Source organism: Asterias amurensis, chromosome 20 (assembly GCF_032118995.1).
Source record: "Asterias amurensis chromosome 20, ASM3211899v1".
In the NCBI taxonomy this organism is placed as follows: Eukaryota; Metazoa; Echinodermata; class Asteroidea; order Forcipulatida; family Asteriidae; genus Asterias; species Asterias amurensis.
The window spans coordinates 1,632,335-1,645,927 of NC_092667.1; the positions used below are offsets into that span (position 1 = coordinate 1,632,335).

The window sequence follows — 13,593 nt, forward strand, 5'->3', positions numbered from 1 at the left end:
CATAGCAAACGGTTACAAACGCTGTTAAAGACCAACTCGACCGATCCAAGGTAACGTGCTTCTTTAACGTAGCTTGCCGTACCCCACTGTTTATACACTGTGAGGTGACGTATGTCGGCACGACGGACGGCTGTGAAAATCCCTGCACTTCCATGCGCTGATGACCGAAGAGTATCACAAAGCGAGTGACTTTCAGGCACGGATGCTTTAGTCTTGGACGCCTTGGGATAATATTAGGCATTGTTTTGGAATGAATAATATGGTTGGACAGATATTCAAGATGTGTTATTTCATGTCAAAACACAGAAGAATTTTTGAATCCACAAACCATTTTTTTCTGCTAATTGTATTTCCAGAGGTAAAATAATGTTGTTCAATCGCTATTACATACATACATTATCATCATTTATATAAATAAGGCGCCTTTTTCCCAAGGTTACAAAGCGCTTACAGAAGATGCAACAAAGAAGTCCAAACTCAAGATGTTCCAAAGTGAAATAAAACAGTCAGCTGTTTCTGTATAAGTGAGTCTTCAGTAGTTTCTTGAATTATTTATGTGAAGTTGCATGGCGAAGATGTGATGGTAATGAGTTCCATAGATTTGGAGCAGCAGCAGAAAAAAAAGCACTTGAACCAGCTCAGAGACGGTGCGATGTTCGGCCAAGAGAATCTAGCATGTCAGATATGTATGATGGTAACTGATGAGCAAGAGATTTGAAGACATGTAAACAAAGTTTAAAGTCAATTCTGTTTGCGATGGGCAGCCAGTGCAATTTATTCATTATATTAAAACACACTACTGGTGTTTTCGTGCACGAGAAACTCTTTTAACAGGGCAAAGAGCAACAAAATGTTAAGAGATTTGAAGGCAATGAGTATTTTTCATTTTCATGAAAAGTACTTGCCCGGAATATTGAGCAACCTTTCACAGGAGCTACAGTGCTCGTACTGGACGCTGACAGATTAACTTGTGTGTGTATCCACAATCCTCATCATCCCAGCCTGCATAGTCAGCCCTGCCTACAGCGCAGTCTTGGTTGCCTCCAGAACTATCTGGCTGTCTATCAGCCCATCTCTTGTCCTGCACGCCAATAGTACCTTCCTCATCCAAACACACCCAGGTACCTGGACAAAGTCAATCAGAAAAAAGTATCATTACATCAATCTTCATTGTCCTTATCATTTGGCCCATATTCAGCCCATCTCTCGTCCTGCTGCACGTCAATAGTAGCTTCACCATCCAAACACACCCAGGTACCTGAAGCAAGTCAATCAGGACAAAGTCTCATTACATCGATGTTGGGTAAGAGATTGTACTTAACATAATTTTGTATAAATAAAATTTGAAAATAGGAAGAATATTCATATCAGGGTTTTTTTTCTTTTCTTTTTCTTCTCATTTTCGATACGCAATTGCCTGAGCGGGTTTCCGCATTTGAACACCATTCCCGGTTTTGAACACAGATTTACGACTCTTGTTAATAATAACGTATGCCACACCGGGGATTAGATTAAGCCATGAACCGGTGTGGCGGTTTCAACTTTCCGCCGTGTTCAGTTTTCCGAATGACCAAATACGGTAAAATTACGTCATGCGATGCCTGCGCACAGCAAGCGAAAGTAGTCCACTTTTAGTGCCGTATTGAGTCATCCGTGTTACACTCTCCGGTAGCTGTCGAGGCGGCGTCCACGATTACAACGAGCGGCGAACGCGTGGATCGTATGAGAGAATTTGGTATGAAGGCCAAGCAAATTATCCTGTATTTATTTTAACCAGTGGCACAAGCAGTGTTGTACACATGAGATGGGGCAAGAGAATAATAATGTGACTATAACAGAAAAGAATCGTAATAGAAACAATTGGGGGTCACTGATAGAACTACACTACAGTACTCGTCAGGGTACTCGCGGCGGTATTTTTGTCTGACTACGTCACCTGGAAAACTGAACACGCCGGAAAGCTAAAACCGTTCGAACAACGTGCTGAAATATCCGGCTACGTCACCCAGAAAACTGAACACGGTGGAAGACTGAAACCGCCACACTGGGCGAGGCATTTTGGCACCGTGTTGTCAATATTATTGTCAACAAATAAAAGTAAGGTTCGAACCAACGACCTCCGGATTAACGTGCCGGCGCTCTACCAACTGAGCTATCTAGCCCTATGTTGGCGGTGTCCCTATTTTGGCAATATCCTTGTTCGGTCGAGTCCCACTCTAGTCAATTCTTTGTTCAACCCCAAAAATCATTTCACAATTTACCCAGTCAGTTTCCCTTGTGGTGTATATATTGACAAATTAGAGTAAAGGACATATTTTATGAACGTCATTTCTAGAATTGTAGTATTGTACAAACCTTCAGTTTGAATGTCGTTGCAACCAATCCAGACGTGGCCGCATCTGAACATGTTGAGGATGTGTTGTAAATCTTCTTTGGATTGAGGGACAACCATCGTCCCACCCAACTCAACACAAATCTGCTTGCCCGCTTTCCATGTAACGTCGGCGTCATGCATCTTGTAGCATTTGTCTCGCCACTGGCACCAAGTAGGAGGGCATGGCTTCCAACACCGCCCGTTAACAGCAGCGTGGTCTGCCATTATAAGTACACCAACGACACCCAGCAGTTTGCTCGCCAACATTTTGCAGACCATCTCTTAACAAATTGAACTTAAATGAGTGCCACTAAGAAGACGCAACTTTTACGGAACGGAACTGCGCCGAGGTAGGCCTATCCAAGACTAAATATTGACGTACAATGTTCGCCCGTTTTATTGATATTGTCGTTGAGTTAAATATTAGTTTGTAAAGACGTTCGAATGTGACAAGTCCCAAAGGGAAAAATGTGTGCCGCCCATAACGGCTATACCGGAATACAAACGAGCGTGGGTTTGGTAATTAGAGCTAAACAACGCCACCATCGTTTAGAGTACAGTGCAGTGTCGTGGTCGTATGATAAAGGCCCTCGCCTTCGGCTCGGGCCTTTATCACATGACCACGACCCTGCAAGTTTTTAAACGCCCGGTTAAGAACGAGTCACTACACTTTTATTCCCATTCATAAATGCCTTTAAGTAAAACAAAAATACAAAAACACCGACATTTTGAACAAAATATGACTTCTACTTCTACCTTCAATGCTTCTAGTTTCGCTATCTAGTCTGGATTGTTGCTGTCCATGTTCAGGGGCCCAGCAGTCTTCTGCAAATGAAGTTGTCCTGTTCCGGCCTCTCAACAGTGTTTTTCTACGACATAATTTACGAAACCAAACTAATGGGTCATCCTATTTCCTTTGACAATCCACAGGGGAATTGTTGATGCATGAACACAAAATTTCACAGTTCAAACAATGTTTTAACACCTGAGCAAATGTATTTGTCATTAATATTTAAATGCTACAAGAAAACTACATGATTTTTATATGCCACATAAATAAACCTGTAACAACATTTCAAATAAATATCGGCCAGTTCAGTGTTTTCTTTGCGCCCTGGAAATTAAACAGCTCATTCATCGGTGTGGTGTTTTTACTTTGTACACACGTGCGTCAATTCGATTCATATGTCATGTATGTACGACGCAAACGCAAGGCGAGGAAATACGGCCGTTTTGCTGGAAAACTGAGACAGAATTGTCACAAATTACTCTGGAATTTTATGACAATGTTTTATTCTGATGGCAAAGATGAAGCGACATCATGTTGATAACAACATTGCCTTGGAACGCAGCCTGTGAAGATGGATTGTGACTGGTTTGTAGATGTGATCTTGACGGTCATGGCGGACTTGTCGGAGAGTACAGTGCATGCAAGCACCGGCATCGACACGGTCGAGTTGGCTGCGGGGACAGCTCAGCAACGGTAAGCGAGGGCCTGTGCTGACTGCTTGTGTAGCTAGTAGCGATGCTGTCCGGTGTGGCGGTTTCAGTCTTCCGTCGTGTTCAGTTTTCCGGGTGACGTAGCCGGACATTTCAGCACGTTGTTCGAACGGTTTTAGCTTTCCGGCGTGTTCAGTTTTCCGGGTGATTATAAATACACACATAATAACACATCTGTAATTACACAGTATTGATTTTTTTTGTCACAGCTATAAACTGCTCCTATAAACTGCTTTTATTTCCTTTTATTTCTATCAAGAAAGTTTGACTAAGTCACTCGTGGAGGAATAAATTTATTCCTCCATGAGTCACTGGACCGTTCTCTGTATTTCAACGTGTAAAGCACCATCTATATTACCCTTGAAATGGGGGCATATTTTTCTTCCATGACCAACTCCTAAACACACCAAATTCTCTCATACGATCCACGCGTTCGCCGCTCGTTGTACTCTCGTGGACGCCGCCATGACAGCTACCGGAGAGAGTAACACGGATGACTCAATACGGCACTAAAAATGGACTACTTTCGCATGCTGTGCGCCGGCGTCGCATGACGTAATGTTACCGTATTTGGTCATTCGGAAAACTGAACACGGCGGAAAGTTGAAACCGCCACACCTGTGCGGGTCGATATTGTGCAGAGCTGCCGACATATCTTTCTTTTGCTTCTCAGAAGAATCACGACAGTAATGTTTGATGGATGATTCGTTTTCTGTGAGTACGACTATCACAACGAGCCTCGTTGAGTACAGTTAGTTGTAGCTCGCACACAATGTTGTGCAGATTACTTTTTCGTTCTTTTCTTCTTATAATGTTGAAAGTTCTGCTTCAGTTAGATGGTCAAACCTGTCTCCCCAGGAGCACATTTTTCTTCATTGCTTTCTCATTTATTTATCTGCTTTCCGGCTCTCTGTCTCTGCTCTCAATATTCTGTATCAGCAAAATTTCTTCATCTGTGATTTCAAAATTTAGATTAAAGTTTTGATTGGAAATAATGTAGTCAGACATGTTGTTTTCGGTCAAAATATTAGTGAGTTGTGATATTGTGTGTAAAGTATGGCAAAATAGCAGACGACATTTACTTAGTAAATTTGCACAACTTATCAACCTCTGTCAATAAGAGTAATTTTGTTACTCCATTTATAAATGGTTTTAAATTACAATCTATTTAAAAATGATTTTAAACATCAATATTATCATACCCCAAATTTCCCTAATCTTCAAAACCCATCCACTTTTGAGGGAAAACTAAGCTTCTTTTGTAGAAAATAAAGTGCATAGACGAATGTTATGACGTCACTGTTGAAGTGAGAAAACACAAGCAGAAATGCATCCATGTTCGGGGCTTTTTTTACCGCTGACTCGTTATAAACAGAGCTCCAGTGCTTTATACTATCAACCTCTCCCCATTACTCGTTACCAAGTAAGGTTTTATGCGAACAAATATTTTGAATAATTACGAATAGTGTCCACCGCCTAATTTCATTTTAACAAGTACTTTTTTAAATTAATTTAAAATGCTTAGGCCTAACTTATCAAGCACAAACATGGTAAGTGAGTAAACTCCCTCAAAATTAAGTTTTCAAAGATACTTCTTTCAATATCATTATAAAATAACAGGAATTTAACTGAAATTGTTGATCATTAACTTAGCTTAAATTTGTTAATCAAAGTTATGTCAGAAATATCTTAAACTAGGCCTACATGCTTGTACGGTCACTTCTTTTATCTTTTGGGTTTTTCTGTAGACCGAGCAAGTCGGCTACGACATCATCCGTGTCAAATTTTGCAAACTTAATCATCTGTGTCATATCGCTTGACTAAATATTAATTTACTTTGAGTCAGGGGAAAAATCGATCCATGGTGCCACTGTCGAAGAAACGAGCGTATAGGCATGTACCATGTTCACGCATCACTGGAGTGGAAAAGCTTAAGTAATACATACAAACAATTGACTTAAAAATTAAACAATATCGTGCCATTCGTGCAAAATAATGGAGCGATTTTAACAATAGCATGACGTCACATGTGTGGCTTTAAGTCGCTTAACCCACACCTGTAACGTCATGCTATTGTTATACGCTCCATTATTTTGCACGAATGGCGCGATGGGTACATCTATTCACCCATTGTGCATAAAAGAGTTGGGGAATAAAGTAAATGAAGTCAATGACACCATGGACCACATATTATTTTGTTTTTAATGGTTTTTAACACAGGTTATTAGAGCTACACATGTATTGCAAAATGATCGTTAACACTTTCCACAAGTGAACAGCTACATTATTAAATTATTATTTAGCTGAGATGTTAAAAAATAATTATAGAACTACAACCGTAATTTAAGCAGGTCTTAAGTCAGATAAATCAATTTCATTTTAACCAGTATTTTTGTTTTATGTTTTTATTAATTCAAAATGCTTAATTTATCATACACAAACATGGTAAGTGAGTAAAGTCCCTAAAATTTAAGATTGCAAAGATACTTTTTTCAATATCATCATAAAATAACAGGAATTCAACTGAAATTGTTGATCATAAAGGTAGTTTAAATTTGTTTATTAAAAACAAATCTGAAACTACAGGCTTGTACGCGGGTAGGTCACTTCTTTTATCTTCACCTTTTGGGTTTTTTGTAGACCGAGAAAGTCGGCTACAACATCATCTGATAGTCTGTTTCTATCACTAACTTGTAAATTTACTTAAAGTCAAGAAACAAAATCACTTATCTACTGCCACTTTCGCTCCCGATCTATGATGCCACTATCGAAGGAACGAGCATATTTCCTAAAATAATGTTGGTCTTCGTCCATTGTTCACACACCACCAGTGGTGTTCACTGGAGTGAACAAGCTTACGTAATACATACAAACAATTGACTTAAAAATTAAACAATATCGCGCCATTCGTGCGAAATAATTGAGCGATTTTAACAATAGCATGACGTCACAGGTGTGGGTTAAGTTGCATAATGCCCTCGGTGAACGCGCCATTAGTGGGTACGAATGGCGCGCACCTCGGGCATTATCCTATACATAATGCCCTCGGTGAACGCGCCATTCGTGGGTACCAACATGACCAATGGCGCACACCTCGGCCATTATCCTTTGCATAAACCATGATCGAATACGACAGAATTAGTACAAACGCTGATAAAAAGTACAATCAATCAGAAACAGCAAAACCTTTATAACTTAATTACAAAAACAGTCATTTTGGAATGGCCAAAAAAAGACCCTAAACAAACAAAAAGAAAAACTTAATACTAGAGTTAAAGCAAAATGTTTATATGTATACAGAGTGCAGGGCAACCTTCCATCAGCGAAGGTTTGAAGTATTGAACCATGAGGCGCGACGTGCTGCAGAGGGAATGGGGATAGTCGGCCGACTGTACACTCTAAAAACTCCCGGGTCAGAATTGACCCGGATTTGGGTCCCAGAAGCCAGACCCACTTCTGGGTCTGTTTGACCCGAAAAACCGTGTCAATGTGACCAGAAATTTGTTTACAAGCGGAGATTTTTACTCGGACTCCTGGTCACAATGACACGGATTCCGGGTCACAATGACACGGATTCCGGGTCACAATGACACGGCTTCCGGGTCAAACAGACCCAGAAATGGGTCTGGCCCCTGGGACCCAAACCCGGGTCAATTCTGACCCGGGAGTTATAGAGTGTAACAACAATACGCCGACCGAACTTTTTGCCACATACAACGGGAAAACGTCTTAATTGGAGAGGTTTGATTAGACAACCTCGTGCCCACCTCCAACCTTCTATGGAACGTAAATGTCGTCCCCCTGAGCCTACATTTCCGTTAACAAGAAATGGACACGTCTGATACGCAAGGTGCGCAACATCGGGCCACATTGGGTCCGATAAAACACTTGTAACCTGTTCACTCGGCCTGCGTAGATGAGGGTTGCGTTCTCCAACGTAATCTGAACGGAATCACAACGAATTTTTATCCCGTCACAATTGTTGATCATAAAGAAGTCCAAACTCAAGATGTTCCAAAGTGAAATAGAACAGTCAGCTATTTCTGTATAAGTGAGTCTTCAGTAGTTTCTTGAATTGTTTATGTGAAGTTGCATGGCGAAGATGTGATGGTAATGAGTTCCATAGATTTGGAGCAGCAGCAGAAAAAAAGCACTTGAACCAGCTCAGAGACGGTGCGATGTTCGGCCAAGAGAATCTAGCATGTCAGATATGTATGATGGTAACTGATGAGCAAGAGATTTGAAGACATGTAAACAAAGTTTGAAGTCGATTCTGTTTGCGATGGGCAGCCAGTGCAATTTATTCATTATATTAAAACACACTACTGGTGTTTTCGTGCACGAGAAACTCTTTTACCAGGGCAAGGAGCAACAAAATGTTAAGAGATTTGAAGGCAATGAGTATTTTTCATTTTCATGAAAAGTACTTGCCCAGAATATTGAGCAACCTTTCACAGGAGCTACAGTGCTTGTACTGGACGCTGACAGATTAACTTGTGTGTGTTTCCACAATTCCCATCGTCCCAGCCTGCATAGTCAGCCCTGCCTACAGCGCAGTCTTGGTTGCCTCGAGAACTATCTGGCTGTCTATCAGCCCATCTCTTGTCCTGCACGCCAATAGTACCTTCCTCATCCAAACACACCCAGGTACCTGGACAAAGTCAATCAGAAAAAAGTATCATTACATCAATCTTCATTGTCCTTATCATTTGGCCCATATTCAGCCCATCTCTCGTCCTGCTGCACGTCAATAGTAGCTTCACCATCCAAACACACCCAGGTACCTGAAGCAAGTCAATCAGGACAAAGTCTCATTACATCGATGTTGGGTAAGAGATTGTACTTAACAGAATTTTGTATAAATAAAATTTGAAAAAAAGGTAGAATATTCATATCAGGTTTTTTTTTCTTTTCTTTTTCTTCTCATTATTTTTCGATACGCATATTGCCTGTAGCGGGTTTCCGCATTTGAACACCATTCCCGGTTTTGAACACATATTTACGACTCTTGTTAATAATAACGTATGCCACACCGGGGATTAGATTAAGCCATGAACCGGTGTGGCGGTTTCAACTTTCCGCCGTGTTCAGTTTTCCGAATGACCAAATACGGTAAAATTACGTCATGCGATGCCTGCGCACAGCAAGCGAAAGTAGTCCACTTTTAGTGCCGGATTGAGTCATCCGTGTTACACTCTCCGGTAGCTGTCATGGCGGCGTCCACGAGTACATACAACGAGCGGCGAACGCGTGGATCGTATGAGAGAATTTGGTGTGAAGACCAAGCAAATTATCCTGTTTTTATTTTAACCAGTGGCACAAGCAGTGTTGTACACATGAATACGTGTTAAGATGGGGCAAGAGAATAATAATGTGACTAAACAGAAAAGAATCGTAATAGAAACAATTTGGGGTCACTGATAGAACTACACTACAGTACTCGCCAGGGTACTCGCGGCGGTATTTTTGTCTGACTACGTCACCCGGAAAACTGAACACGCCGGAAAGCTAAAACCGTTCGAAGAACGTGCTGGAATGTCCGGCTACGTCACCCAGAAAACTGAACACGGTGGAAGACTGAAACCGCCACACTGGGCGAGGCATTTTGGCATCGTGTTGTCAATATTATTGTCAACAAATAAAAGTAAGGTTCGAACCAACGACCTCCGGATTAACGTGCCGGCGCTCTACCAACTGAGCTATCTAGCCCTATGTTGGCGGTGTCCCTATTTTGGCAATATCCTTGTTCGGTTGAGTCCCACTCTAGTCAATTCTTTGTTCAACCCCAAAAATCATTTCACAATTTACCCAGTCAGTTTCCCTTGTGGTTTATATTGACAAATAAGAGTAAAGGACATATTTTATGAACGTCATTTCTAGAATTGTAGTATTGTACAAACCTTCAGTTTGAATGTCGTTGCAACCAATCCAGAATTTGTCGCATCTGAACATGTTGAGGATGTGTTGTAAATCTTCTTTGGATTGAGGGACAACCATCGTCCCACCCAACTCAACACAAATCTGCTTGCCCGCTTTCCATGTAACGTCGGCGTCATGCATCTTGTAGCATTTGTCTCGCCACTGGCTCCAAGTAGGAGGGCATGGCTTCCAACACCGCCCGTTAACAGCAGCGTAGTCTGCCATTATAAGTACACCAACGACACCCAGCAGTTTGCTCGCCAACATTTTGCAGACCATCTCTTAACAAATTGAACTTAAATAAGTGCCACTAAGAAGGTACAACTTTTACGGAACGGAACTGCGCCGAGGTAGGCCTATCCAAGACTAAATATTGACGTACAATGTTCGTCCGTTTCATTGATATTGTCGTTGAGTTAAATATTAGTTTGTAAAGACGTTCGAATGTGACAAGTCCCAAAGGGAAAAATGTGCGCCGCCCATAACGGCTATACCGGGTGATTTATGGTGATTATTGTTCACAAAGTTAAAATGAACACAATAGTTTCTGAAGGCTTTTAATTAAAACTCGGCATTACGTGCTCATACTGATAATTGCAATGCATTAGTTTTGGACAGTATCGTCATGATGGAAGAAAAGTAGCGGTTACAAACGAGCGTGGGGTTGGTAATTAGAGCTAAACAATGCCACCATCATTTAACGGCAGTGGACACTATTGGTAATTACTCAAAATAATTATTAGCATAAAACCTTATTTGGTAATGAGAAATGGGGAGAGGTTGGTAGTATGAAACATTGTGAGAAACGGCTCCGTCTGAAGTGAAGTACTTTTCGAGTCGGGCCTTTATCACACGACCACGACCCTACACTTTTATTCCCATTTAATAAATGCCGTTAAGTAAAACAAAAATACTTCTACCTCTACCTTCATGCTTCTAGTTTCGCTGTCTAGTCTGGATTTTTGCTGTCCATGTTCAGGGGCCCAGCAGTCTTCTGCAAATGAAGTTGTCTTGTTCCGGCCTCTCAACAGTGTTACTCTACGACATAATTTACGAAACCAAATTAATGGGTCATCTTATTTCCTTTGACAATCCACAGGGGAATTGTTGATGCATGAACACAAAATTTCACAGTTCAAACAGTGTTTTAATACCTGAGCAAATTTATTTGTCATTTTATTTAGATACAACAAGAAAACTACATAAATTTTATGCCACATATATAAACTTCTAACAACCTTCCAAATAAATATCGGCCAGTTCAGTGGATTTTTTTGCGCCCTGGAAATTAAACAGCTCATTCATCAAGGTGGTATTTTTACTTTGTACACACGTGCGTCCATTCGATATTATATCATGTATGTACGACGCAAACGCAAGGCGAGGAAATACGGCCGTTTTGCTGGAAAACTGAGACAGAATTGTCACAAATTACTCTGGAATTTTATGACAATGTTTTATTCTGATGGCAAAGATGAAGCTGACATCATGTTGATAATAACATTGCCTCGGAACGCAGCCTGTGAAGATAGATGGTGACTGGTTTGTAGATGTGATCTTGACGGTCATGGCGGCTTGTCGGAGAGTACGGTGCATGCAAGCACCGGCATCGACACGGTCGAGTTGGCTGCGGGGACAGCTCAGCAACGGTAAGCGAGGGCCTGTGCTGTCTGCTTGTAGCTAGTAGCGATGCTGTCCGGTGTGGCGGTTTCAGTCTTCCGCCGTGTTCAGTTTTCCGGGTGACGTAGCCGGACATTTCAGCACGTTGTTCGAACGGTTTTAGCTTTCCGGCGTGTTCAGTTTTCCGGGTGATTATAAATACACACATAATAACACATCTGTAATTACACAGTATTGATTTTTTTGTCACAGCTATAAACTGCTTTTATAAACTGCTTTTATTTCCTTTTATTTCCATTTTGAGTAAGGCCTAACTAATTTCCCAAGAAAGTTTGACTAAGTCACTCGTGGAGGAATAAAATTATTCCTCCATGAGTCACTGGACCGTTCTCTGTATTTCAACGTGTAAAGCACCATCTATATTACCCTTGAAATGGGGGCATATTTTTCTTCCATGACCAACTCCTAAACACACCAAATTCTCTCATACGATCCACGCGTTCGCCGCTCGTTGTACTCTCGTGGACGCCGCCATGACAGCTACCGGAGAGTAACACGGATGACTAAATACGGCACTAAAAATGGACTACTTTCGCATGCTGTGCGCCGGCGTCGCATGACGTAATGTTACCGTATTTGGTCATTCGGAAAACTGAACACGGCGGAAAGTTGAAACCGCCACACCTGTGCGGGTCGATATTGTGCAGAGCTGCCGACATATCTTTCTTTTGCTTCTCAGAAGAATCACGACAGTAATGTTTGATGGATGATTCGTTTTCTGTGAGTACGACTATCACAACGAGCCTCGTTGAGTACAGTTAGTTGTAGCTCGCACACAATGTTGTGCAGATTACCTTTTCGTTCTCTTCTCCTTCCAATGTTGAAAGTTCTGCTTCAGTTAGATGGTCAAACCTGTCTCCCCCAGGAGCACATTATTCTTCATTGCTTTCATTTATTTATCTGCTTTCCGGCTCACTGTCTCTGCTCTCAATATTCTGTATCAGCAAAATTTCTTCATCTGTGATTTCAAAATTTAGATTAAAGTTTTGATTGGAAATAATAATGTCGTCAGACATGTTGTTTTCGGTCAAAATATTAGTGAGTTGTGATATTGTGTGTAAAGTATGGCAAAATAGCAGACGACATTTACTTAGTAAATTTGCACAACTTATCAACCTCTGTCAATAAGAGTAATTTTGTTACTCCATTTATAAATGGTTTTAAATTACAATCTATTTAAAAATGATTTTAAACATCAATATTATCGTACCCCAAATTTCCCTAATCTTCAGAACCCATCCACTTTTGGGGGAAAATTAAACTTCTTTTGTAGAAAATAAAGTGCATAGACGAATGTTATGACGTCACTGTTAAAGTGAGAAAACACAAGCAGAAATGTATCCATGTTCAGGGGCCTTTTTTACCGCTGACTCGTTATAAACAGAGCTCCAGTGTTTTTTACTATCAACCTCTCCCCATTGCTCGTTACCAAGTAAGGTTTTATGCTAATAAATATTTTGAGTAATTAACTTATTTCATTTTAACAAGAATTTTTTTAAATTAATTTAAAATGCTTAATTTATCAAGCACAAACATGGTAAGTGAGTAAACTCCCTCAAAATTAAGTTTTCAAAGATACTTCTTTCAATATCATTATAAAGTAACAGGAATTTAACTGAAATTGTTGATCATTAACTTAATAGCTTAAATTTGTGTTTTTCTGTAGACCGAGCAAGTCGGCTACGACATCATCCGTGTCAAATTTTGCAAACTTAATCATCTGTGTCATATCACTTGACTAAATATTAATTTACTTTGAGTCAGGGGGAAAAAAATCATTTTTCTGCTGCCATTCACTCCCGATCCATGATGCCACTGTCGAAGGAACGAGCGTATAACTTAATTACAAAATCAGTCATTTTGGAATGGCCAAAAAAGACCCTAAACAAACAAAAAGAAAAACACTAAAGTTAAAGCAAAATGTTTATATGTATACAGAGTGCAGGGCAACCTTCCATCAGCGAAGGTTTGAAGTATTGAACCATGAGGCGCGACGTGCAGAGGGAATGGGGATAGTCGGCCGACTGTACACTCTAAAAACTCCCGGGTCAGAATTGACCCGGATTTGGGTCCCAGAAGCCAGACCCACTTCTGGGTCTGTTTGACCCGGAAACCGTGTC

The 13,593-nt window shown here is 40.8% G+C and overlaps 2 protein-coding genes across 3 annotated transcripts; both read right to left on the reverse strand.

Moving 5' to 3' along the window:
• LOC139952494 (snaclec crotocetin-like) lies at positions 1–2,848 on the reverse strand. 2 transcript variants are annotated; one of them, XM_071951637.1, is made up of 2 exons: positions 2,356–2,848; positions 1–1,125 (listed from the first exon to the last, which is right to left on the reverse strand). In XM_071951637.1, exons 1-2 carry the CDS (start codon positions 2,651–2,653, stop codon positions 935–937), a joined length of 489 nt encoding a protein of 162 aa, XP_071807738.1. In that variant the 5' UTR covers positions 2,654–2,848; the 3' UTR covers positions 1–934. The 2 variants fall into 2 exon arrangements, with proteins under 2 accessions (XP_071807738.1, XP_071807739.1); XM_071951638.1 differs by lacking the exon at positions 1–1,125 and adding an exon at positions 1,150–1,258.
• A 3,117-nt stretch (positions 2,849–5,965) lies between these two features.
• LOC139952379 (snaclec CHH-B subunit beta-like) lies at positions 5,966–10,145 on the reverse strand. The gene is made up of 2 exons (XM_071951492.1): positions 9,775–10,145; positions 5,966–8,525 (listed from the first exon to the last, which is right to left on the reverse strand). Exons 1-2 carry the CDS (start codon positions 10,070–10,072, stop codon positions 8,335–8,337), a joined length of 489 nt encoding a protein of 162 aa, XP_071807593.1. The 5' UTR covers positions 10,073–10,145; the 3' UTR covers positions 5,966–8,334.
• Between the last annotated feature and the right edge of the window lie 3,448 nt (positions 10,146–13,593).